At 50.7% G+C, this 23725-nt stretch overlaps 1 protein-coding gene across 2 annotated transcripts in view; it reads right to left on the bottom strand.

Annotated features, from left to right (window-relative positions):
* The window catches only part of VPS13D (vacuolar protein sorting 13 homolog D), a 292394-nt gene that overhangs the window by 129725 nt on the left and 138944 nt on the right, over positions 1-23725 (bottom strand). The window contains exons 40-47 of one of the 2 annotated variants that reach the window (XM_069741463.1): positions 20563-20637; positions 20091-20196; positions 19435-19587; positions 10175-10310; positions 10043-10090; positions 9645-9795; positions 8887-9097; positions 8389-8636 (exon numbers count right to left, since the gene is read on the bottom strand). In XM_069741463.1, the coding sequence (XP_069597564.1) occupies positions 8389-8636; positions 8887-9097; positions 9645-9795; positions 10043-10090; positions 10175-10310; positions 19435-19587; positions 20091-20196; positions 20563-20637 (1128 nt within the window). The remainder of the gene's footprint in view (positions 1-8388; positions 8637-8886; positions 9098-9644; positions 9796-10042; positions 10091-10174; positions 10311-19434; positions 19588-20090; positions 20197-20562; positions 20638-23725) is intronic. The other variant, XM_069741464.1, reaches the window with a different exon arrangement.

Here is a 23725-nt window from a genome sequence, read left to right as displayed (position 1 = left end):
ATTCGGGTGGCAGATCGGACCCTGGGACAGCAGATCGGGCCTGTCTGGAAGGCACCAGGGAGCGTCCGCGAGAAGGTTGACGAGCTCCGCGAACCAAGCTCTCCTGGGCCAATCCGGGGCGATCAGGATGACCGGCACCCCTTCCGCTTTGATCTTCTTCAACAGCTTGGGAAGTAATGGAAGGGGTGGGAACAGATAGGGCATCTCGAACTGTGACCAAGGAATGGCCAGAGCATCGACGCCCACTGCGAGAGGATCGCGTGACCTGGAGACGAATTGTGGAACCTTCCTGTTGATCCGAGACGCCGTGAGATCCACATCCGGAGTTCCCCATCGAAGACAAATCTGATGGAAGACCTCCGGATGCAGGGACCATTCCCCCGCCGCGAGACCCTCGCGGCTGAGGAAGTCGGCGGCCCAGTTTTCTACGCCGGGGATATGCACCGCGGATATCACCGGAACCGTTGCCTCTGCCCAAAGGAGGATCTTGGACACCTCGGCAAGGGCCAAGGAGCTCCGAGTCCCCCCCTGATGGTTGACATATGCCACAGCCGTGGCATTGTCCGTCTGGATCCGGACTGGAAGGCCCCTGAGAATCCTTTCCCAATGGCGGAGGGACAGAAAGATGGCCCGAATTTCGAGGACGTTGATCGGCAGCGCGGACTCCTGCAGCGACCAACGGCCCTGAACCGTCAGGTGGCGAAAAACCGCACCCCAGCCGATCAGGCTGGCATCCGTTGTCACCACCTGCCAGTGAACCGGAAGGAAGGACCTGCCCTGGGAGATGAGAGGAGACGTCAGCCACCAGTTGAGAGACCGCTTGACCCGAAAGGAGAGTCTGATCGGCCGATCCAGGGAGAAGACCGACCTGTCCCACTGAGACAGAATGGCTTGCTGAAGGGGTCGAGAATGGAATTGGGCGAAGGGAATCGCTTCCAAGGTAGCTACCATCCTCCCCAGAACCTTCATGGCCGATCGGAGGGAGGGAGGCCGAGGACCCTGGAGCAAGAGAATGTCCCGACAAAGGGTGGATCTCTTGTCCTTGGGAAGGAAGACTCTGGACTGACGAGTGTCGAAGAGCATGCCCAGAAAGATGATGCGCTGAGAAGGAATAAGGCAGGACTTCTTCCGGTTGACCAGCCATCCGAAACGGGATAAGGTGTCGAGAACAATGGACAAGCTTTCGTGGGCCTGAGCAAAGGACGGAGCCTTGATGAGGATGTCGTCGAGGTATGGAAACAGAACCAAGCCTCTGACTCTCAAAATGGCCATCAGCGCCGCCATGATTTTCGTGAACACCCTTGGCGCGGTTGCGAGACCGAACGGCAGGGCGACGAACTGAAAATGATCTTGTTGCACTGCGAAGCGCAGGAAACGGTGATGTCCGGGAAATATTGGAACATGTAGGTAGGCGTCCTGGATATCTATAGAGCATAGAAATTCCTGAGCCTCCATGGAAGCAATTACTGAACGAAGGGATTCCATCCTGAAGTGTCTCAGGCGAACCCTCCTGTTCAACAATTTGAGGTCCAGAATGGGACGAACCTTGCCGTCTTTTTTCGGTACCACAAAGAGGTTCGAGTAGAAACCCGTGTACCGTTCCTTTTCTGGGACGGGAACGATTACCCCGGATTTGAGCAGAGAAGCGATGGCTGCGAAGAAGCCCGGAACCAAAGCGGGATCTTTTGGAGGACGAGATTGGAAGAAACGATCTCTGGGTCGGGAGGCGAACTCTATTTTGTATCCCGAAGACACAACTTCCCTGACCCATGCATCCTCTACTGCGGAAATCCAGACGTCCCTGAAACGGAGAAGACGGCCCCCCAACCTGGGAGTTGGGCTGGAGTCTTGCCGAGAGTCATGCGGAAGTGGATCTTCCAGTCCTGGGCCTGGACGATCTACCCTGGGAATAGCGAGGACGCCAGGACGGAGTGGGCCTGAAGGACACCGCCTTCTTCTCTTGACGTGCCTGTGGCCTCTGTTGCTGCTGGGAAAAGGAGTTTGACGCAGCGAAGCGACGAAAAGGCCGGAACGAGCGAAACTGCCGTCTAGGAGGAGGGCGACGAGGTTTAGCCTGGGGGAGAAGGGAACTTGTGCCCCCAGTGGCGTCCTTAATGATCTGGTCCAGCTGGGAACCAAAGAGACGAGAGCCCTGGAAGGGCAGACTAGTGAGGGACTTTTTGGAGGACAAGTCCGCCTGCCAGGCCTTGAGCCAAACGGTCCGGCGGATGGCAACGGCATTGCTGGAAGCCTGAGCCGCACAAGACGCGACATCCAGGGAGGCGGAAACCAGGTATTCACCAGCGTGGGAAATCTGGTTGGCAAGTTCCGCTAATTGCGCGGGAGGAGCCCCGTCCAGGATACCTCGCCGCAGATCCTTGGCCCATTTTGAGATGGATTTTGAGGCCCAAGTGGAAGCAAAGGCCGGGCATAGCGCTGCTGAAGCCGCTTCGAAGGCAGATTTTGCGAAGGATTCTATAACCCTGTCGTTAGAATCCTTCAGAGACGCTCCGCCGGACAGTGGGAGCACCGTGTTGGTGGACAGCCTGGACACAGGTGGATCCACCGAGGGAGAGGCCGTCCAATTGGCGGTAAGATCTGGTGAAAAAGGATATAACACCCCCAGGCGTTTTCCCCTCTGAAAACGTCTGGTCGGATTCTCTCTCTCTCTGGTCAGGATTTCCTCGAATTCAGGATGAGGGGCAAAAAATCTTGAAGGTGGTTTGGCCCGTCTAAACGAAACCGCCTGATCTGCGGGTTCCGTAGAGGGATCCTTAATGCCACAGGTTTGGTTTATAGCCCGAATGAGGTTCTGGACCGACTCACTCATGGTGGCGATTTGGCTAGGATCCAACTCCGACATCTCCTCTGAGGGCGCATCAGATAAAGCCTCGCCTGACTCAGGGGAGGAGGAACGGTGCGACACCAACCGCGGCGGAAGGCCGTGCGGCGAGATGGAACGCGAAGAGGACTCAGACCGACGTTCCTGTCTGGACCTTTTGTAGCTTAGCAAGGAGGGCTTGGGCGGCGGTTCCTGCGACCCGCTGGCCACAGCAGGGGTCTGCAAGGGTAACCGATCCAGCGCGGACACCAGGGTTTGAGATACCCGTGTTAAATCGGCCACCGATTGTGACAGAGAGGCGGCCCAGCCTGGGATGGGGGGATCACTCTCGGGCGGAACAGCCGGGGGATCCTGGGCGGTGGGAACAATCGGGTTGCTGCAGGACTGACACAGCGGGGAGGACTGACCTGAGGGAAGTTTGCTGTTACAGGACGAACATGCAAAGTACGTGACTAAGGCAGAAGATGAAGAAGTAGGAGGACGAGAGCGGCCCCCTTTAGAAGACATTTTGAGAGATCCCTGAAGATGCCAGTGGGTTAGGGGACAGTGGGGCAGAGAAGGGTGTCAGTCTGCAGTGCAGCTACTCACGACCCGGTCCTGGAAGATGTCCCACTTGTCAGCGGAGGACTCCTGTCCTGAGGGGCCGTATTCTGCGCAGATCGCTGAGCTCACAGAAAAAAAAAAAACACGTGCGGGGCTGAGCAGGTGCTGCTGCGGAGTGCACACCAGAAGAGTGACTCAGTCCTGGAGGAAGTGGGTGGAGCCAGCCACGGAGGCGCCGGTGGGCAGGACAAATATGTCGGGCGGGAAAGAAGCCCGCCCGCAGACCGGAAGAGAGGGAGCGCGCAAACCGGAAGTAGGCCCCGGAGGAAGCCGGGGCCTAAAGTAGGAGCCGGCGGCCGAGGAAAAAACGCGGCGCCGGAAAGATGCGCCGGAAATGCGGCGCAGCAGCCTACCAGGCTGCGCCGCTAGAGAGAAACCCTGCTGCCGAGAAGCCCCCTGCGGCGCCAGAGCAGCGCGCCTCAGGAAGAAGCGGCGCGCCGGTCTGTCAGGGCCGCAGCGCCTGAGTGCCCCCGGAAATCGCGGCGCGCCGTCCTGTCAGGGCGGCAGCGCCGGAGAGCCCCCGGCAAAAACTGCGGTGCGCCGGCCCGACAGGGCCGCAGCGCCTGTGTGCACCCTGGAAAACCGCAGCGCAGAGGCAGTGCGCCGCGGGGAGAAGAGTGGCCCCTACCGAAGGACTGGTAGGAGAATTCGCGGAGCCCACACTGGTAGGCAAACGGCGCGGCAGCCTATAACGGCCCCGCGTCCGTAAGAGAAGGTCTGCAGAAACTGCAAGCCCAGGTCGTGCTGCGGGAATCCAAGCAAGTAGTGACCCGGGATAAGGGAGCCCCTAGTAAGACCCCCAGGAAAACTCTAGGAAGGGATGGGGGGAAACGCGGCGCCGGAATACTTACCTCAAAAAAATCCCACGCCGGTACTAACCTTAAAAGGGGGATGAGACGTCCAGGGAGCTGATGGACGTCCTCGTCTCCACAACCGACAGCCTCTGGTGGGCGAGTGGGTGGGGGACGGAGCCAGGACCGGACTTCTGAGCACGCTTCTGTGCTAGGATCTTGGTCCTGGAGAGGGATCTATGAGGATACGGGGTGGCAGTACACGCCGTACTCATAGTCCGTATTGTGGGACTACAGGTGTGACTGCTCACCCTGTATCCCTCTGGAAGAAAACCTGAAAAGAAACGACGCACATTGAGGTAGATAAGGGTCTAATGAAAGACCCGTGTCCACCTCCTACTGACACTAAGCTAAACTGAAGAGTTTAATGCCAGTCGGTGGGGTGTACACTGCAGAGGAGGAGCTAATTTTTTTATTTGCATAGTGTCAGCCTCCTAGTGGCAGCAGCATACACCCATGGTTCCTGTGTCCCCCAATGAGAGGCGATAAAGAAAATATAGCAACAATGGAAAACATCCATAAACATAGCCCATCACCCACGGTATATAGGAAACTACAAAAGGCAAGATACGAACTATATCAGCTATTCCAATATAAATATGAGCATAATTTGAGGAGGAATAAAGCTAAATATTATTGGCAGGGGAATAAGGCGAGTAAAATACTTGCCAATAAGATTAAAGCGAGATTAACAAAGCAAAAAATAGCTCACATACAAGATGATCAAAAGAACAAAATATACAACCCTAAAGAAATTGCGAATACTTTCGCAAGATATTACTCCTCACTCTATAATCTCAAGACCGACAACCTTATCCCACAACCCAACGCTGAGCTAATTAATAATTTCCTGAATAGCATATCTTTACCCCAAATCCCAGAGGATAAATTGATGGCAATAAATCAACCTATAAGCCAAAAAGAAATCCAACAAACCATTCAGGCAACAAAAAATAATAAATCCCCAGGACCGGATGGTATAACTAATGAATACTTGAAGTTATTCAACCAAATATTGTCCCCACATCTATTATTAGTCTTCCAAAATATATTTGAAACAGGCAAAATACGAGAAGAAATGTTACAAGCGACTATAGTCCCTCTTCCCAAGCCAGGAAAAACTCCCGATCATCCAAGTAATTTCAGGCCAATATCCCTACTAAATACTGACCTCAAGCTGTACTCCAAAATCTTAGCAAATAGACTCTCCGATGTAATCCCTTCCCTGGTGCACAGAGACCAGGTTGGATTTATCAAATCTAGACAGACATTGGACGGCACCAGACGAATGATTGACCTCATCCATGTGGCGGGGAGCGACCGGACGCCTTCTCTGCTCCTATCCCTGGACGCGGAGAAGGCGTTCGATCGGGTGCATTGGGGATACCTGTTTGAGGTTCTGGCCAGATTCGGATTTACGGGTAATATTGCTAAAGCAATCACTCTGCTATATTCTCACCCATCAGCATCGGTTTCTGTCTCTGGAATGATGTCGGACAGGTTTACTATTACTAACGGGACGAAACAGGGGTGTCCGCTATCACCCCTTATATTCGCTTTGGTGATTGAGCCTCTAGCGCAGAAAATTAGATCACACTCGATGATATCAGGAATTCAGGTGAATAAAACGGAACACAAAATAGGCTTATTTGCTGACGACATCATTCTAGCGTTAACAAACCCGACAGAATCATTACCGGCAGCAATGCAAGTAATCGATTCATATACTAAAATATCATATTATAAGCTGAACGTGTCTAAATGCCAGGTATTAAACCTGACCCCTCTCACAAAACACCCCAAAAGCTTTGAGAATAAGTACCCTTTTAAGTGGGAAAATGACCACATTGAGTATTTGGGTATTCGGCTGACACTCTCGGCAGATAAAATGCTATCATTGAATTATGAGTCTCTAAGGAAGAAAATCCAAACGGACATGTTACGTATGAAGAAACACGAACTATCATGGCTGGGCAGGATTGCATCGGTAAAAATGTTCATTCTCCCACAAATACTGTATTTGTTCCGCAATCTCCCCATCATATTCCCAATGAAAATATTAAAAGAGATTCAAGCAATGATTTTAAAATACATTTGGCAAGAGCGAAAACCCAGAGTCCAAGCGGACACGCTTTACATCCCTATGAGTAAGGGTGGCCTGGGGTGCCCCTCAGTGGTCCGGTACTACAGGGCCGCATTATTCGAACAGTTACGATTCATGTGGAATAATGATGATGATCGGCACTGGATAGCAATTGAAAAACATTTGATGAGAACCTCCAATGTCTCAGCTTTTTACCATGCACATCAAACTAAAGTCCCTAATAGAAACCTAAAAATGTCCCCAACAATAGACGCGGCTCTGGAGCTATGGAGTGTGTTGACTAATAAATTAGGCCTTATACAAACCGCATTCCTCAAAGCTCCTATAGAGACACTGGAGCATTGTATCCCGGACCTCAAACACAAAAATTGGAATTTACCCAAAACCACCTCAATTGGGAACTTGTATGAGGGGGAGGAATTAATTACTTTTACATCATTGAGAGATAAATACAATGTTCCTCAAAGGGATTTTTACAAATATTTGCAGATCCGGCATTTCCTAACTGAAAGGAAAAAACAGATGCCTGCACCGCCATCTAAACTTTACTCTATGCTGATGAACCCGACATCACAGATTAGAGCGCTGTCCACAAGCTACGACTGTATGTTGGAGAATACTCTGCCCTCTCTAACTACATACCTGCAAAAGTGGGAAAAAGACCTAAACTGCACATTCACACCGGATCAGTGGAGGGCATCCTTCTTAATTATTGGAAGCCAATCTAAATGTACTAACCACATAGAAAACGCCAGGAAATTGTTATATCGGTGGTATTTCACTCCCAGTAGATTGTCCAGGATGTTCTGCAGTTCCCCAGACACGTGCTGGAGGTGTGGAGACCCCTGTGCAGACATGCTACATATATGGTGGAGTTGTGACAGAATTAGACGTCTGTGGGCAGCCATAGATCATCTGATGTTCCAGATTTGTGGTATACCGGTGAATCTTAATGCACAGCAGGCGTTACTCGCTATTGATTTGGACTCGTTTCCCTATGAGTTCCGTACAGTGATTGTACATATTATTGTAGCAACAAGACTCAAAATTGCTAGTTACTGGAAAAACTCCAGGTGCCCCTCACTGCCCGAGGTCGTATCACTGATCAACGAAAATTGCCTATCAGAAAAAATAATCGCTACATCTAATAATAATATAGCTCAATTTCAGAAAAAATGGAACAATTGGTTATCTTTCCGTTTAAATACCGTTCTTAAATGACTTTGCAGATTTGCATATAGAGAATGTGATTGGATAGTTATTGTAATGTCACCATTTCCCCTATCCTCTTCCCTTCCCTAATCCCCATAACGTTGTGTTAATTATTAAGAATTTAATGTCAATAAGATGTAATGCTTGACACAATTTGTAAATAAAAATTTATGTTTAAAAAAAAAAAAAAAATAGCTTGCGGTGACGTCGCGGCTTGTGATTGGTCGCGTGGCCGCGACCAATCACAAGCCGCTACGTCTTTGAAAGTCATTAACGCGCTCATTTTTCAAAAATGAGCGCGCTAATAGCTTGCGGTGACGTTGCGGCTTGTGATTGGTCGCGTGGCGGTCACATGGGCGGCCCGCGACCAATCAGAAGCCGGGACGTGATTCTCAGGTCCTAAAAGCGCTGATTTTGAACAAAGAAGCCTGCCGGTTACCCGCGCTGAGTTCAGGGGCCGCCGGAGAGGTAAATATATCAATATTTTTTATTTTAATTCTTTATTTTACACATCCCTATGGATCCCAGGGCCTGAAGGAGAGTTTCCTCTCCTTCAGACCCTGGGAACCATGAGAATACCTTCCGATACTTGATGTCCCATTGACTTGTATTGGTATCGGATATCGGTATCGGCGATATCCGATATTTTTCGGGTATCGGCCGATACTATCCGATACCGATACTTTCAAGTATCGGACGGTATCGCTCAACACTACTAATCATCTATTCTTTCCAACCGTTCCTATACGATAGGTGATAGCAGTAGAAGAACTCACCAAGTTCAAAGTTCTGCGATGTATCCGCAGTGTGCAGGGCCATCTCTTTCCCAGACTTTAAGGTTCCTCGGAGGGCTGTACCTTTGACGTAAAAGTTCAGCTCACATGGCAGAAGGTTGCAGATGACCACAGTGGGCAGCAGGAAGACGGTATGGCCCGGCTGTCTGTAGATTTGTTTAGCGCTGTCTGAGAAGATATTTGATGGCATGTAATCGGGATAGTTTTCTTTCCTCAGAGCCACGCAGAACCTGAAACAAATTTTAAAGGAAAAAAATATTGCACAACTTGACAATCAGGACTGCATAAATTATACAGGAATTGTATGAAAAACCTGCTAAAGATTTAAAGTGGTGACTTGGCCTTCGAATTTCCCAAATCTCAACCAGATGGGCATTTACGTAAAAAAATCAAGACCTTATGTCACAGGTCCTAAGGTCAGTTATTGATGCCTTTTATATGACAGGACACCCCCAATAATAAAGCCTCACTTATTGTCACCTGAAATATCTGCTGTTTTCCGTGTCCATGGAGTGACACTCGCGTTTACTGCTGGAAACTTCTCCGGTCTTGGTAACATTTGTCCAGTGGATTGGCGTTTTGCAGAAGAACACTCCCATCCCTCGAGGTCGAGCTTGCAGTCTCCAAGATGTGAGATGTAATGGAATCGCAAATGAATCTCCGGGCATCACAGCAGGGAGAATCACCGGCTCTGCAAATACAAAGAGTATGATGGACGCCTGTGTCTGCCTCCTACATGACACTTAGCTACACAGAGAAGCTTGCTTCCAGTAGAAAGGTGTAACCTGCTAAGGAGGAGCTGACTTTTTTTTCCCTTAGTGTCAGCCTCCTGGTGGCACTCCTTGATTTCCTGTGTCCCCCAATGTTTGCAAGCGCTCTCTAATTTTCAGTTGTCTCTGCGTCAGTGAAGGGAGACTAGCTGCTAAGACATCTTCCATACATAGTATACACAGAGACATGAGGGGTCCCTACTCTAATATAGTGCCTGATTACAAGCAGCAGCAAGGAGGATATCATATAAAAGTATTGAGCAGGGAAGCTGTGAATCCAGCTCTGAATGAGATAAAACACTAGAAAGCTGCACAGTCCATGTCTGTCTAAGCCATCACACTGTGCCTTCTAATGCCTGATAATAAAAAATGCACTTGCAGCTCTTGGTTTCAAACTATTTTTAATCTGTTTACTCTATGACATTCAGAATCGGTGCATACAAACAGTCAGCGCTCGTAGCTACTTACTGTCTGGGGCTGACGGGCTGTCGAGCCGAAGCTCCATTGGGATCTCCAGCTTGTTTTTGACAATGAGAGATGATCGCACAGTCACCACCTTACGAGCACTGCCTTCCATGGTGACAGCAAACACAACGCGCACCGGCGGGAGCGCCGAGAACTGCAAAAGTGGAGAAAGCAGAATAAAACTAGTAATGTGATTGGTCCTAAGGCGACTCCATAGGACACACTCGATACCAAGGAGGATGGGAAGACCCAGCTGTCAAATTATTCCTACATTTCCAAAAGGAATAAAAGGGGAACATAAAAATACAAGTATTTGCTAAAACGTGTAAGATTTAGATATGTCAGGAGAAGTGATGGACCCCATTTAAAGATTAGCTGACGGTAGATATAGGCCGACTTACATAAACATGAGGATGTATGATACTGGTTCTGCTTATCGGACTCCCGACCTACAAACAAAAAAGAAATATATATTGTGAAATGCCAGATTAATGCAATTTTACTGTAAACAATTCTGTATAATGGTGTCTTACTGATGAGGACGAAGTGTTCTTATCGGGAGCTGCATAGCGAAAGAATATCCCGACTTTATCCACAGACACAGGGCTGACTTGTTCCCAGCCGCTGACCCGCACCTGCAGCTGGTGAATCCGCAGGTCATGAGTGTGCCTGCAAAGCAACGCTGGATCAGTGAGAAAGGAGCAGCATTACCGACCGCCTAGAAGAACATTACACCAACCATGTTTCAAGGAACGACGTACAGGCCACAGCAACTACATCCCAGGGTGGGAGAAACAGGATTTTTGGTTGCTTACCGTAAAATCTGTTTCTTGGAGCCTCCATTGGGGGACACAGGAACCATGGGGTGTATGCTGCTGCCACTAGGAGGCTGACACTATGCAAATAAAAAGTTAGCTCCTCCTCTGCAGTGTACACCCCACCGACTGGCATTATACTCTTCAGTTAGTGAGAAAGCAGTAGGAGATAAATAACAAGGTTGAAAACCATAACCACAAACTTGAGAACTGTAAACGTGAGAACAGTCATAGAACATAAAATAGAGAACTGAGAAATATTGGGAGGAAGCTGTGTCCCCCAATGGAGGCTCCAAGAAACAGATTTTACGGTAAGCAACCAAAAATCCTGTTTTCTTTATCGCCTCTCATTGGGGGACACAGGAACCATGGGACGTCCCAAAGGAGTCCCTAGGGCGGGAAAAACAGACTTCCATCAGGTCCGAGGACTCACCACTGACGCCTGCCAGATCCTTGTGCCTAGGCTGGCATCCGCCGAAGCGTAGATATGGACCTTGTAAAATTTGGCGAACGTGTGGATGGAAGACCAAGTTGCCGCTTTGCAAAGCTGTAGGGCGGAAGCCATGTGGTGCACCGCCCAGGAGGCGCCGACTGCCCGAGTAGGGTGAGCCTTGATCCCAGGAGGGGGCACTCTGTTCTTGACCCGGTAAGCCTCCAGAATTGCCGTTCTGATCCAGCGAGCAATAGTCGCCTAAGAAGCCTGTTGGTCTCTGCGCGGGCCATCAGGAATGACAAAAGGAGAATCCGTCTCCCGGAAAGCGGACGTTCTATCCAGGTAGATCCTCACTGCCTTGACGAGGTCCAGCTTGTTCAACGATCGCTCCAGAGGATGAGTCGGAGCTGGACAAAAGGAAGGAAGAACGATGACCTCGTTGAGGTGGAAACCACCTTGGGAAGAAAGGAAGGCGGAGGCCTGAAGACCACCTTGTCCTGGTGGATGACCAAGAACGGCAAGACAGGGCCGCCAACTCGGAAACGCGGCGGATAGAAGAGATGGCCACAAGAAGGGCCACCTTCCAAGATAGGACTGACAGGGGAATCTCCCTGAAGGGCTCAAAGGGGGAAACTCTCAGAACGTCCAGTACCAGGTTTAAATCCCATGAATCCACAGGGGCCCTGTACGGAGGAACAGTGTGGGCCACTCCTGAAGAGAGGTCTTAACCTGTGGTCGGGAAGCTAAAGTCTTCTGAAAAAGGATGGAAAGCGCAGAGACCTGGCCCTTCAGGGAACTAAGAGCCAGGCCCGAATCCAGTCCTGCCTGAAGGAAGGCCAAAATGGAAGGCAGGGAAAAGGACATAGATGCCTTCCAGGTACGATAGTAGATCCTGGAAGACGAAGGCTTCCGAGCCTGAATCATGGTGTGAATAACCCGGTCCGAAAGGCCGGACGCTCTTATAACTGCGGTCTCAACAGCCACCGATTGGAATGACCGGCACCCCTTCCGCTTTGATCTTCTTTAACAGTTTGGGAAGTAATGGAAGGGGTGGGAACAGGTAGGGCAGCACGAACTGTGACCAAGGAATGGCCAGAGCGTCGACACCCACTGCGAGGATCGCGAGACCTGAAGATGAACTGCGGAACCTTCCTGTTCATTCGAGACGCCGTGAGATCCACATCCGGAGTCCCCCATCGAAGACAAAACTGATGGAAGACCTCCGGATGCAAGGACCATTCCCCTGCCGCGAGGCCCTCGCGTTTGAGGAAGTCAGCGGCCCAACTGCCCACGCTGGGGATATGCACCGCGGATATCACTGTAACCGTTGCCTCGGCCAAGGAGCTCCGAGTCCCCCCTTGATGGTTGACATATGCCACCGCCGTGGCATTGTCCATCTGGATTCGTATTGGAAGACCCCTGAGAATCCTTTCCCAGAGACGAAGGGACAGAAAATGGCCCGGATCACGAGGACATTGATCGACAAGGTTGCCTCCTGCGTCAACCAGCGGCTCTGTACAGTCAGGTGACGAAACACCGCACCCCAGCCGAGCAGGCTGGCGTCCGTCATCACCACCTGCCAGGGAACTGGAAGGAAGGACCGGCCCTGGCAGACGAGAGGTGACGTGAGCCACCAGTTGAGAGACTGTTTGGCCTGGGGAGAGAGTCGGATCGGGCGGTCCAGGGAGAAGATGGACCTGTTCCACTGAGACCGGATGGCTTGCTGAAGAGGTCGCGAGTGAAATTGGGCGAATGGGATCGCTTCCAATGTTGCTAGCATCTTCCCCAAAACCTTCATGGCCGATCGGAAGGAGGGAGACCGAGGGCCCTGGAGTACACGTATGTCCCGACGAAGGATGGATCTAGTCTTCGGGAAGATCTTCGTCTGACGAGTGTCGAAGAGCATGCCCAGAAACATGATGCGCCGAGAAGGAATAAGGCAGGACTTCTTCCGGTTGACCCGCCACCCGAAACGGACTAGGGTGTCGAGAACGATGGACAGGCTTTCGTGGGCCTGAGAAAAGCAGGGAGCCTTGATGAGGAGGTCGTCAAGGTATGGAAACAGAACCAGGCTTCTGACCCTCAAGATGGCCATCAGCGCAGCCATGATCTTCGTGAAAACTCTTGGGGCGGTTGCAAGACCGAATGGCAGGGCGACGAACTGAAAATGTTCCTGAAGCACTGCAAAGCACAGGGATCTGTGATGTCCCGGGAATATCGGAACGTGGAGGTAGGCGTTCCTGAAAATCTATGGAACACAGAAATTCCTGAGCCTCCATGGAAGCAATTACTGAACGAAGGGATTCCATCCTGAAGTAACATAGTAACATAGTTAGTAAGGCCGAAAAAAGACATTTGTCCATCCAGTTCAGCCTATATTCCATCATAATAAATCCCCAGATCTACGTCCTTCTACAGAACCTAATTGTATGATACAATATTGTTCTGCTCCAGGAAGACATCCAGGCCTCTCTTGAACCCCTCGACTGAGTTCGCCATCACCACCTCCTCAGGCAAGCAATTCCAGATTCTCACTGCCCTAACAGTAAAGAATCCTCTTCTATGTTGGTGGAAAAACCTTCTCTCCTCCAGACGCAAAGAATGCCCCCTTGTGCCCGTCACCTTCCTTGGTATAAACAGATCCTCAGCGAGATATTTGTATTGTCCCCTTATATACTTATACATGGTTATTAGATCGCCCCTCAGTCGTCTTTTTTCTAGACTAAATAATCCTAATTTCGCTAATCTATCTGGGTATTGTAGTTCTCCCATCCCCTTTATTAATTTTGTTGCCCTCCTTTGTACTCTCTCTAGTTCCATTATATCCTTCCTGAGCACCGGTGCCCAAAACTGGACACAGTACTCCATGTGCGGTCTAACTAGGGATTTGTACAGAGGCAGTATAATGCTCTCATCATGTGTATCCAGACCTCTTTTAATGGACCCCATGATCCTGTTTGCCTTGGCAGCTGCTGCCTGGCACTGGCTGCTCCAGGTAAGTTTATCATTAACTAGGATCCCCAAGTCCTTCTCCCTGTCAGATTTACCCAGTGGTTTCCCATTCAGTGTGTAATGGTGACATTGATTCCTTCTTCCCATGTGTATAACCTTACATTTATCATTGTTAAACCTCATCTGCCACCTTTCAGCCCAAGTTTCCAACTTATCCAGATCCATCTGTAGCAGAATACTATCTTCTCTTGTATTAACTGCTTTACATAGTTTTGTATCATCTGCAAATATCGATATTTTACTGTGTAAACCTTCTACCAGATCATTAATGAATATGTTGAAGAGAACAGGTCCCAATACTGACCCCTGCGGTACCCCACTGGTCACAGCGACCCAGTTAGAGACTATACCATTTATAACCACCCTCTGCTTTCTATCACTAAGCCAGTTACTAACCCATTTACACACAATTTCCCCCAGACCAAGCATTCTCATTTTGTGTACCAACCTCTTGTGCGGCACGGTATCAAATGCTTTGGAAAAATCGAGATATACCACGTCCAATGACTCACCGTGGTCCAGCCTATAGCTTACCTCTTCATAAAAACTGATTAGATTGGTTTGACAGGAGCGATTTCTCATAAACCCATGCTGATATGGAGTTAAACAGTTATTCTCATTGAGATAATCCAGAATAACATCCCTCAGAAACCCTTCAAATATTTTACCAACAATAGAGGTTAGACTTACTGGCCTATAATTTCCAGGTTCACTTTTAGAGCCCTTTTTGAATATTGGCACCACATTTGCTATGCGCCAATCCTGCGGAACAGACCCTGTCGCTATAGAGTCCCTAAAAATAAGAAATAATGGTTTATCTATTACATTACTTAGTTCTCTTAGTACTCGTGGGTGTATGCCATCCGGACCCGGAGATTTATCTATTTTAATCTTATTTAGCCGGTTTCGCACCTCTTCTTGGGTTAGATTGGTGACCCTTAATATAGGGTTTTCATTGTTTCTTGGGATTTCACCTAGCATTTCATTTTCCACCGTGAATACCGTGGAGAAGAAGGTGTTTAATATGTTAGCTTTTTCCTCGTCATCTACAACCATTCTTTCCTCACTATTTCTTAAGGGGCCTACATTTTCAGTTTTTATTCTTTTACTATTGATATAGTTGAAGAACAGTTTGGGATTAGTTTTACTCTCCTTAGCAATGTGCTTCTCTGTTTCCTTTTTGGCAGCTTTAATTAGTTTTTTAGATAAAGTATTTTTCTCCCTATAGTTTTTTAGAGCTTCAATGTTTTTTAGAGCTTCAAGTGTTTCAGACGAACTCTCCTGCTCAGCAATTTAAGGTCCCGAATGGGACGCACCCTGCCGTCTTTTCAGTACCACAAAAAGGTTGGAATAGAAACCTGCGAACCGCTCTTTTCCTGGGACGGGAACGATTACCCCGGCTTTGAGGAGAGAAGTGATGGCTGCGAAGAAACCCGGAACTAGGAGCGGGATCTCTTGGAGGTTGGGATTCGAAAAAACGATCCCGGGGCCGTGAAACGAACTCTAGCTTGTATCCCGAGGATACAACATCCCTGACCCATGCGTCCTCTACTGAGGAGATCCAGACATCCCTGAAGAAGAGGAGACGGCCGCCCAGTCGGGGAGGTGGGTTGTCGACTAGCCGAGAGTCAGGCCGAGGTGGTTCTTCCAGTCCTGGAGGACCTACCCTGGGAGTGGCGAGAACGCAAGGAGTGGGCCTAAAGGATACCGCCTTCTTCTCTTGACGTGCCTGTGGCCTCTGTTGCTGCTGGGAGAAGGAGATTGATGCCGCGAAGCAACAAAAAGGCCGAAAAGACCAAAATTGAAGTCTAGGAGGGGGGCGACGAAGCTTGGCCTGGGGAAGAAGGGAGCTTGTGCCCCCAGTAGCGTCCTTAATGAATTGGTCCAGCTTAGAACCAAAAGGACGAGACCCCTGAAAAGGCAGGCTGGTAAGGGACTTTTTAGAGGACAAGTCCGCCTGCCAGGCCTTAAGCCAAACGGACCGGCGGATGGCAGTCGCGTTGCTGGACGCCTTAGCCGCACAAGACGCGGCGTCCAGGGAGGCTGAGACCAGATATTCACCCGCATGAGAATTCTGGTTGGCAAGTTCCGCCAGCTGTCCGGAAGGAACCCCGTCCAGAATGCCCTGACGGAGCTGATTGGCCCATTTGGATATGGATTTTGAAACCCCAGTGGGAGCAAAGACTGGGCAAAGACTGGGTGAGGCCACTTCAAAGGCTGACTTTGCGAAGGATTCTATGACTCTATCGTTAGAATCCTTCAGAGATGCACATCCGGACAGTGGGAGGACCGTGTTGGCGAATAGTCTGGAAACCGGAGAATCCACCGACGGAGAAGCCGTCCAATTAGCGATGAGCTGCGGAGAAAATTGATATAAAACGCCAAGTCGCTTTCCTCTCAAAGCGTCTGGTCAGGTTCTCTCTTTCTCTGGTCATAATCTCCTCGAATTCCGGGTGAGGAGCAAAAAATTTTGAAGGTGGTTTAGCCCGTCTAAACGAAACCGCCTGATCTGCGGGTTCCGTAGAGGACTCCGTGATACCACAGGTTAGATTTATCGCTCCAATGAGATTCTGAACCATATCCCTCCTGGTAGCGATTTGGTTCGAATCCAGCTCCGAAACATCCTCCGAAGGCGCATCAGAGAACGCCTCGCCTGACTCAGGGGAGGAGGACCGGGGGAAAGTCAACCGCAGAGAAGGACCGTGTGGTGAGATGGAGCGAAAAGAGGACTCAGACCGGCGTTCCTGTCTGGACCTTTTGCGGCCTATAATGGAAGGCTCCGACGGAGGTTCCTGCGACCGCTGGCTACTGCGGGGGCCTGCAGGGGTAATCGGTCCAGCACGGACACAAGAGTTAGCGACACCCGTGTTAGATCTGCCACCGATTGTGACAGAGAGGAAACCCAGCCTGGGGTGGGGGGTATCACTCTCGAGCGGAGAGGCCGGGGGATCCTGGGCGGTGGGAACAATCGAATTGCTGCAGGCCTGACAGAGGACGAGAGCGGCCTCCCTTAGAGGTAGCCATTTTTTTTTTTTTTTTTTTTTTTTAAAGAAAAGACCCTGAAGAAAAGCCAGAAGGTTAGGGGACAGGGGGGGCAGAGGGGAGTGTCAGTCTGCAGTGCAGCTACTCACGCAGACGAAGCAGTTCCAGACGCAGGACACAGCTTGAAGATGGTCCCCCAGGGAAGAAATCCTCTTAGAATATAATGCGGATCCTGCAGTGGTGCAGCCGAAGGGATCTGATACCTGTAGTAGTCCACTGCAGCGCACAGAGAGGCGTGCGTGGGCTAAGGCACTTGTCCACTGGGTGTAGTAAGATGGCGCCGGTGGGCGGAGCAACACCGAGGGCTGATGGCCGGGCGGGAGAAAAGCCCGCCGAGTAGTGGGGAAGTGGGCGGAGAGGAGCCGCCGGAAGTAGGCCCCGGGAGAAGCCGGGACCTAGATTAAAGCTCGGCGACCGCCTGAGGGGGGGGGGGGGCGCCGGCGCTGCCCAGCTGGAGGATGCGGCCTCTGGAGAGCGGCACAGCAGCGAAGTCGCCTCAGCAAGGGGGAAGCGCTGCCGCTGGAGGTAGGCCCAGTGGAAGCCAGGGCCTAGATTAGGAGCCGACGACCGCCGGGGTAAAGCCGCGGCGACGGCGCTGCCCGGCAGGAGGATGAGGCCTCTAGTGAATGGCGCGGCGACCTGCGAAGTCGCCTCAGCAAGGGGGAAAAACACTGCCGCCGGAGCCGACAACCGCCGGGTTAAAGCCGCGGTGACGGCGCTGCTCGGCTGGGAGGTGCAGAGTGGCGCGGCAGCCAGCAAAGTCGCCGCATAGCAGGGAGAAGCGCTGCCGCCGGAGCCCTAAATTAGGAAGGTGGCGACCACCGGAGCGGGACGCGGCGAAGCCCCATGCGGTCGCAGGAAAAAAACCAGCTTAAAAGCCAGCCGCGCTGGAAAGAACCCCAGAAAGTGCTGCGAAAGCGGCAATCTGCGATTCTCCGGACCCCTTTAGGACAGCAGGCCAGGGAAAAAGATGGCCTGGAAATGCCAAGAAAAAGGGAAAACCAAGGGCCCCGGGGCTAGGAATACTCACCTAAAACATCCCACGCCGTCCTTACTAACCTCAATCCGGGGAAGATATCAGACGTCCAGGGAGCTGATGGACGTCCTCGTCTCCTCCAACCGACAGGCTCTGGTGGGCGAGTGGGTGGGGGATGGAGCCAGGACCGGACTTCTAAGCACGCTTGTGTGCTAGGATCTTGGTCCTGCTGTGGGATCTACGAGGATACGGGGTGGCAGTACACGCCGTACTCATAGTCCACCTTGTGGGACTACAGGTGTGACTGTTCACCCTGTATCCCTCCAGAAAAACCTGAAAAGAAACGACGCACATTGAGGTAGATAAGGGTCTAATGAAAGACCCGTGTCCACCTCCTACTGACACTAAGCTAAACTGAAGAGTATAATGTCAGTCGGTGGGGTGTACATTGCAGAGGAGGAGCTAACTTTTTATTTGCATAGTGTCAGCCTCCTAGTGGCAGCAGCATACACCCCATGGTTCCTGTGTCCCCCAATGAGAGGCGATAAAGAAATATCTTTATCTTTGATCATTATGCAAATTAGAGTCTCTTAATTACCATCCCTCACAACCTCCTGCAATGTAGATTGACAGCTCAACTTGTTCTGAGCAAGCACTCTGCCTGAACTGAAAATTTGGACATGGTGTCGGAAAAGGGGTTAAGGGGAAAGCGAGTACGGACGCAGCGCCAGAGGGGAATACGAGGCGAGAGCATGCAGGGCTGAAGGCCAGGTAGGAGACAAGCGCACGGCGCTGGGGGCAGGAGGCAAGCGTGCACGCAGAGCCACGGGGGCAGTAGGCAAACACCCACATAGAGCCAGGGTGGGGGGCAGGAGTCGAGTGCGTATGCAGTCTCAGAGTGAGAATGAGGCGAGCGTGCACCCAGCACAAAAAGGGGCACATAGCACCAGTGGAAGCAGTGTGCGAGCATGCATGCCGTGCCAGGGCAGCAGGGAGTGAGCACACATGCAGCACAAGGTCAAGCAGGGGGTTAGCACGCATGCAGCACTAGGGCAATCAGGGGGTCGAGCACACATGTAGTGTCAAGGGAAGGCAAGAGATGAGTGCGCACGCAGCACCAGGGGAGTGTGAACACTGCGTCAAATGGGTCAGGAGATGAACGCGCATGCAGCACTAGGAGCATCAAGGCTTGAGCATGCATGCAGCGCCAGGAAAGGATAGGGGCAAAGTGCACTCATAGCATCAGGGAGGGCCAGGAGGCAATCGCGCATGGAGTGCTGGGGAACCAGAGGGCAAGCATGCAAGCAGTGCTGGGGGAGCAGGGAGTGAGTGTGCACATAATGAGGAGGAAGCAGGGGACAAGTGCACATGCAGTGCTGGGGGGAGCAGACCGTGAGCATGCATGCAGTGTGAGATGGTGAGCGTGCACAGTGCCGGGGCTTGGAAGCGAGCATGCAATCGTAAGTTGGATTTAAAGTACAACAGAGCAGAGGAGAAAAATAAGAGTAAAGTTACCTGTGTCTCAGTTTTTCTCTTGTTTCAAACTCAAATGGTATCTCTTCTCCCGGGGGCACTTCTCTCCACTGACTCACATTGTGAGCGTCATCGAAGAAATTTCTGTCACCATCTGACACAACTTCTGGGCTCCCGCTATGTGACAAGGCCGCCCTGCAGCAAAGTCACAATACAAATGTGATTCTATGTTTTCACTATCATTTCCAATCCAGGTCACATAGATTTAATTCCTTATCGAAAAATGTACGTAATAGTTCATCCGATGTCAGCTGCTGCCTTTGTGTATGGAGTGGGCTCAGGAACTAAGCTCACACTACATCCCCCAAATGCCTGCTGTGCTACAAAGCCGGCGTCTGCCTGTAACCGCAGCGAGCGGAGCGGAGCCCTGATTGCTGCTGTTAGCCCATAAATGACACGATCTGAGAGTGGAGCTGTTCCTTGCAAGGTGCCGTTATTATGGCAGCCGGGTGCACATCATGCCTCACACGTCGATACCGCTGTGAAGCTCTCCGGTCGTGTCTGCTTTAGAGAATGTTGATATTTCCCTTGAAATAGTAATTCTATACAGAGCTCTCCATTATGCGGTTCCTTTGTTATTCCTCCTGGAAATGTATGAATAACGGAGAACTAAACATTATTGTTCTACTTGTCATTACCTTGTGGGTGTTGTAGTTAAAGTGGCGAACCACAGTGTGCAGCCAGTGTGATTCCGGAGAGCAAATGGTATAAATGGCTGTCTGCGCTTTGGAGTCTTCATTTCAACTACATGGGAAAGAACAGAGAAAGGAATCCATGACTTGTTACAGATCCACATCTAATACAGCAGTAATGGAGGAGGAACATCGCATCCTGCCTTCACACGCAGAGGCCGCATGAATGGTGCTCGGCGGTCAGCGGCAGGGAAAGCTGCGGTCAGCCATGCATTTTCTTTTCGGAAGAAATATATAGGTGAATAGTTATCCATGTATTAGATGGATGAACAGTAGGGGCATGAGTGACAGCCCCCCTATATACCCTATTATAGACCGTATGAAATGGGGTCATCTTGAGGAGTCAATGACCAGATGTGCATGAACACAGACATCCCGATGGCACTTTATACATGTCCCCGTGTTTTTCGTACTGTACCTCTAGCATACACCTGATGTTCTAGGTTAGTCAGACTGGCTGTGCTTCTAGTTCTAAGGTAAGACAGAGGAAGGCCTGGCAGACAGGAAAGGCAAAGTTAGAAAGCACGAAAAATGGAGCAAGGGAAACACTGAGGAATTCTGCACAGACATTGCACTTGGGTTAGGAAAGAAACACAGTAAGAAGAGCGGCACGGACCACAGAGTCCTGTAGAACCACTTTATTGAAAAACAAAATAAAAACATTAAAAATGGTATAAAAACTAAGATACTCGTCTTACCAATCCTCTGATGACACCGCTGATGTCACTGGATTTCAATAAAAAGAGCTTCTGCTCGTCTGGGAAGGTTTCTACAAGATTTTGGAGGCATCTGTGGGAGTTTCTGCTCTTTCATCCAGAAGAGCATTTGTGAGGTCTGACCCTGATGTTGGAGCACATGTTCGGCTCACAATCTCCATTCTAGTTCATCACAAAAACCTTGGATGGGGCGACAGGGTGGGACTCCGTGCAGTCAATCATGTTCTTCCCCAACCATGTGTCTGAATGGACCTTGTGCACTGGGCACAGTCATGGGGGACAGAAAACGGTCTTCCCAAAACAGTTCCCTCAAAGCTGGTGGCCAAAACTGTGCATAATATCTTGGTATGCTGAAACAGTAAGATTCCCCTTCACTTGGAACTAAGTGGTCCAGGCTGACCCCTCAAAAACATGCTCATAATATCCCTCCTCCACCAAACTTACAGCTGGCACAGTGCAGTCAAGCGGGTAACGTTCTCCTGGAATTCACCAAACCCAGACTTGTCCTTCAGATGCCAAATAGAGCAGTGTGATCTTTCACTGCACAGAACTTATTTCCTCCAGAGTCCAATAATGGTGGCTTTACACCACTACATCCGACGCTCGGCACTGTGCTTGGTGATGTATGACAGCATGCATCGGCTCGGCCATGAAGCTCCCTGCAGGGGAACAGTTTTACATTTTTGTCCTGATGTTAATACATCAGCACAACAGAGAAGGTCTTGACTCTTATGGAGTCAGCAGAGCGTTGGTGACTTCTCTGCCCTCTGCTCCTCCACACTTGCCCCCTTCCCCCAGGTCTTTAACGTTAGGGGGTGTTTACTTCATGGCTGAGTTGCTGTGCTTCCTTCTACTTCTCAATAATCACTCACAGTTGAGGAGGAAAAAACAGGATTTTTGGTACTCACCGTAAAATCTGTTTCTCGGAGCCTTCATTGGGGGACACAGGAACCATGGGTGTATGCTGCTGCCACTAGGAGGCTGACACTATGCAAATAAAAAAGTTAGCTCCTCCTCTGCAGTGTACACCCTACCGACAGGAAGTAGGATATTCAGTTAGTGAGAAAGCAGTAGGAGAAGCAACATGTAAAAGAGAAAGAATAATAATATAATAATAAACTTTATCAACATAGCGCCAACAAATTCCACGGCGCTCCATAGATTAACAGTTTCAAACACTCAAAGAGTGTTCAAAGAACTCAAACGTATACAGTAAACAGAGCTGTTCAACTTGGGAGGGAGCTGTGTCCCCCAATGAAGGCTCCGAGAATCAGATTTTACGGTAAGCAACCAAAAATCCTGTTTTCGCTATCGCCTTTCATTGGGGGACACAGGAACCATGGGACGTCCCAAAGCAGTCCCTGGGGTTGGAAAAACAGACTTCCATCAGGTCCGAGGACTCACCACTGCTGCCTGCAGGATCCTTCTGCCCAGGCTGGAGTCCGCCGTAGTTCGGCGAAACGTGTGGATGGAAGACCAGGTTGCCGCTTTGCAAAGCCGTCGGCAAAAGCCCCGTGACGTACCGGACTGGAAGCGCCGACTGCCCGGGTAGAGTGAGCCTTATCTCAGGAGGGGGCACTCTTGTTCTTGACCCAGTAAGCTTCCAAAGTTGCCGTTCTGATAGAGCGAGCAATAGTCGCCTTGGAAACCGGCAGGCCTCTACGCACGCCATCAGGGATGGCGAAAAGAGAATCCATCTTTCGGAAAGCGGCTGTGCTAGCCAGGGAGATCCTCACTGCCCTGACGAGGCCCAGCCTGTTCAACGATCACTCCAGAGGATGAGTCGGAGCTGGACAAAGGAAAGGTAGAACGATGTCCTCGTTGAGGTGGAAAGATGAAAACCACCTCAAGAAAGGAAGGAAGGAAGGCGGAGGCCTGGGACCACCTTGTCCTGGTGGAAAATCAAGAAAGGAGGTCGGCAAGAAATGGCCGCCAACTCGAAAACACTCGAAGAGATGCACCTGAGAAAAGCCACCTTCCGAGATAGAACTGACAGGGAAAACTCCCTGAGAGGCTCAAAGGGGGAACCCCTAAGAATAACCAACACAACCTTTAAATCCCATGAATCCACAGAGGCCCTGTACGGAGGGACAGTGTGGGCTACTCCTTGAAGGAAGGTCGTAACCTGTGGCTGAGAAGATAACGCCTTCTTAAAGGGAAGAAGAGCGCAGGAACCTGGCCCTTTAGGGAACTGAGAGCGAAGCCCGAATCCAGTCCTGCCTGAAGGAAAACCAAATGGAAGGCAGGGAAAAAGGACATAGGAGAAAAGCGGTTGGACTCGCATCAACGAAAGTATGCCCTCCAGGTAGGATAGTAAATCCTGCAGGAAGACGAAGGCTTCCCAGCCTGGATTATAGAGTGGCTCATCTGGGCCGAAAGGCCGGACGCTCTTAGAACTGGAGTCCACAGCCACACCGTTAAACTGAGCGACCGATAATTCGGGTGGCAGATCGGACCCTGAGACAGCAGATAGGGTCCGTTTGGAAGGCACCAGAGGTGTCCACGAGAAGATTGACGATGTCTGCAGACCAAGACCTCCTGGGCCAATCCAGGACGATCAGAATGACCGGCACCCATCCCGCCTTGATCTTTTTCGACAGCTTGGAAAGCAAGGGAAGGCGTGGGAACCGATAGGGGAGCACGAACTGCGACCAAGGAATGGCTAGAGTGACAACACCACTGTGAGAGGATCATGGGACCCTGGGCCGACCCGAGGGACCTTCCTGTTCAATCGGGACGCCATGAGATCCACCTCTGGAGTCCCCCATCGAAGGGCAATCCGATAGGAAACCTCCTGAAGTACCCTTCCCCTGCCGCGAGGCCCTCGCGGCCGAGGAAGTCGGCGGCCTAAAAGTCCATGCCGGG

This window comes from Ranitomeya imitator, chromosome 10, assembly GCF_032444005.1.
Source record: "Ranitomeya imitator isolate aRanImi1 chromosome 10, aRanImi1.pri, whole genome shotgun sequence".
Lineage (NCBI taxonomy): Eukaryota > Metazoa > Chordata > Amphibia > Anura > Dendrobatidae > Ranitomeya > Ranitomeya imitator.
This window is presented reverse-complemented; position numbering and strand designations above follow the sequence as displayed.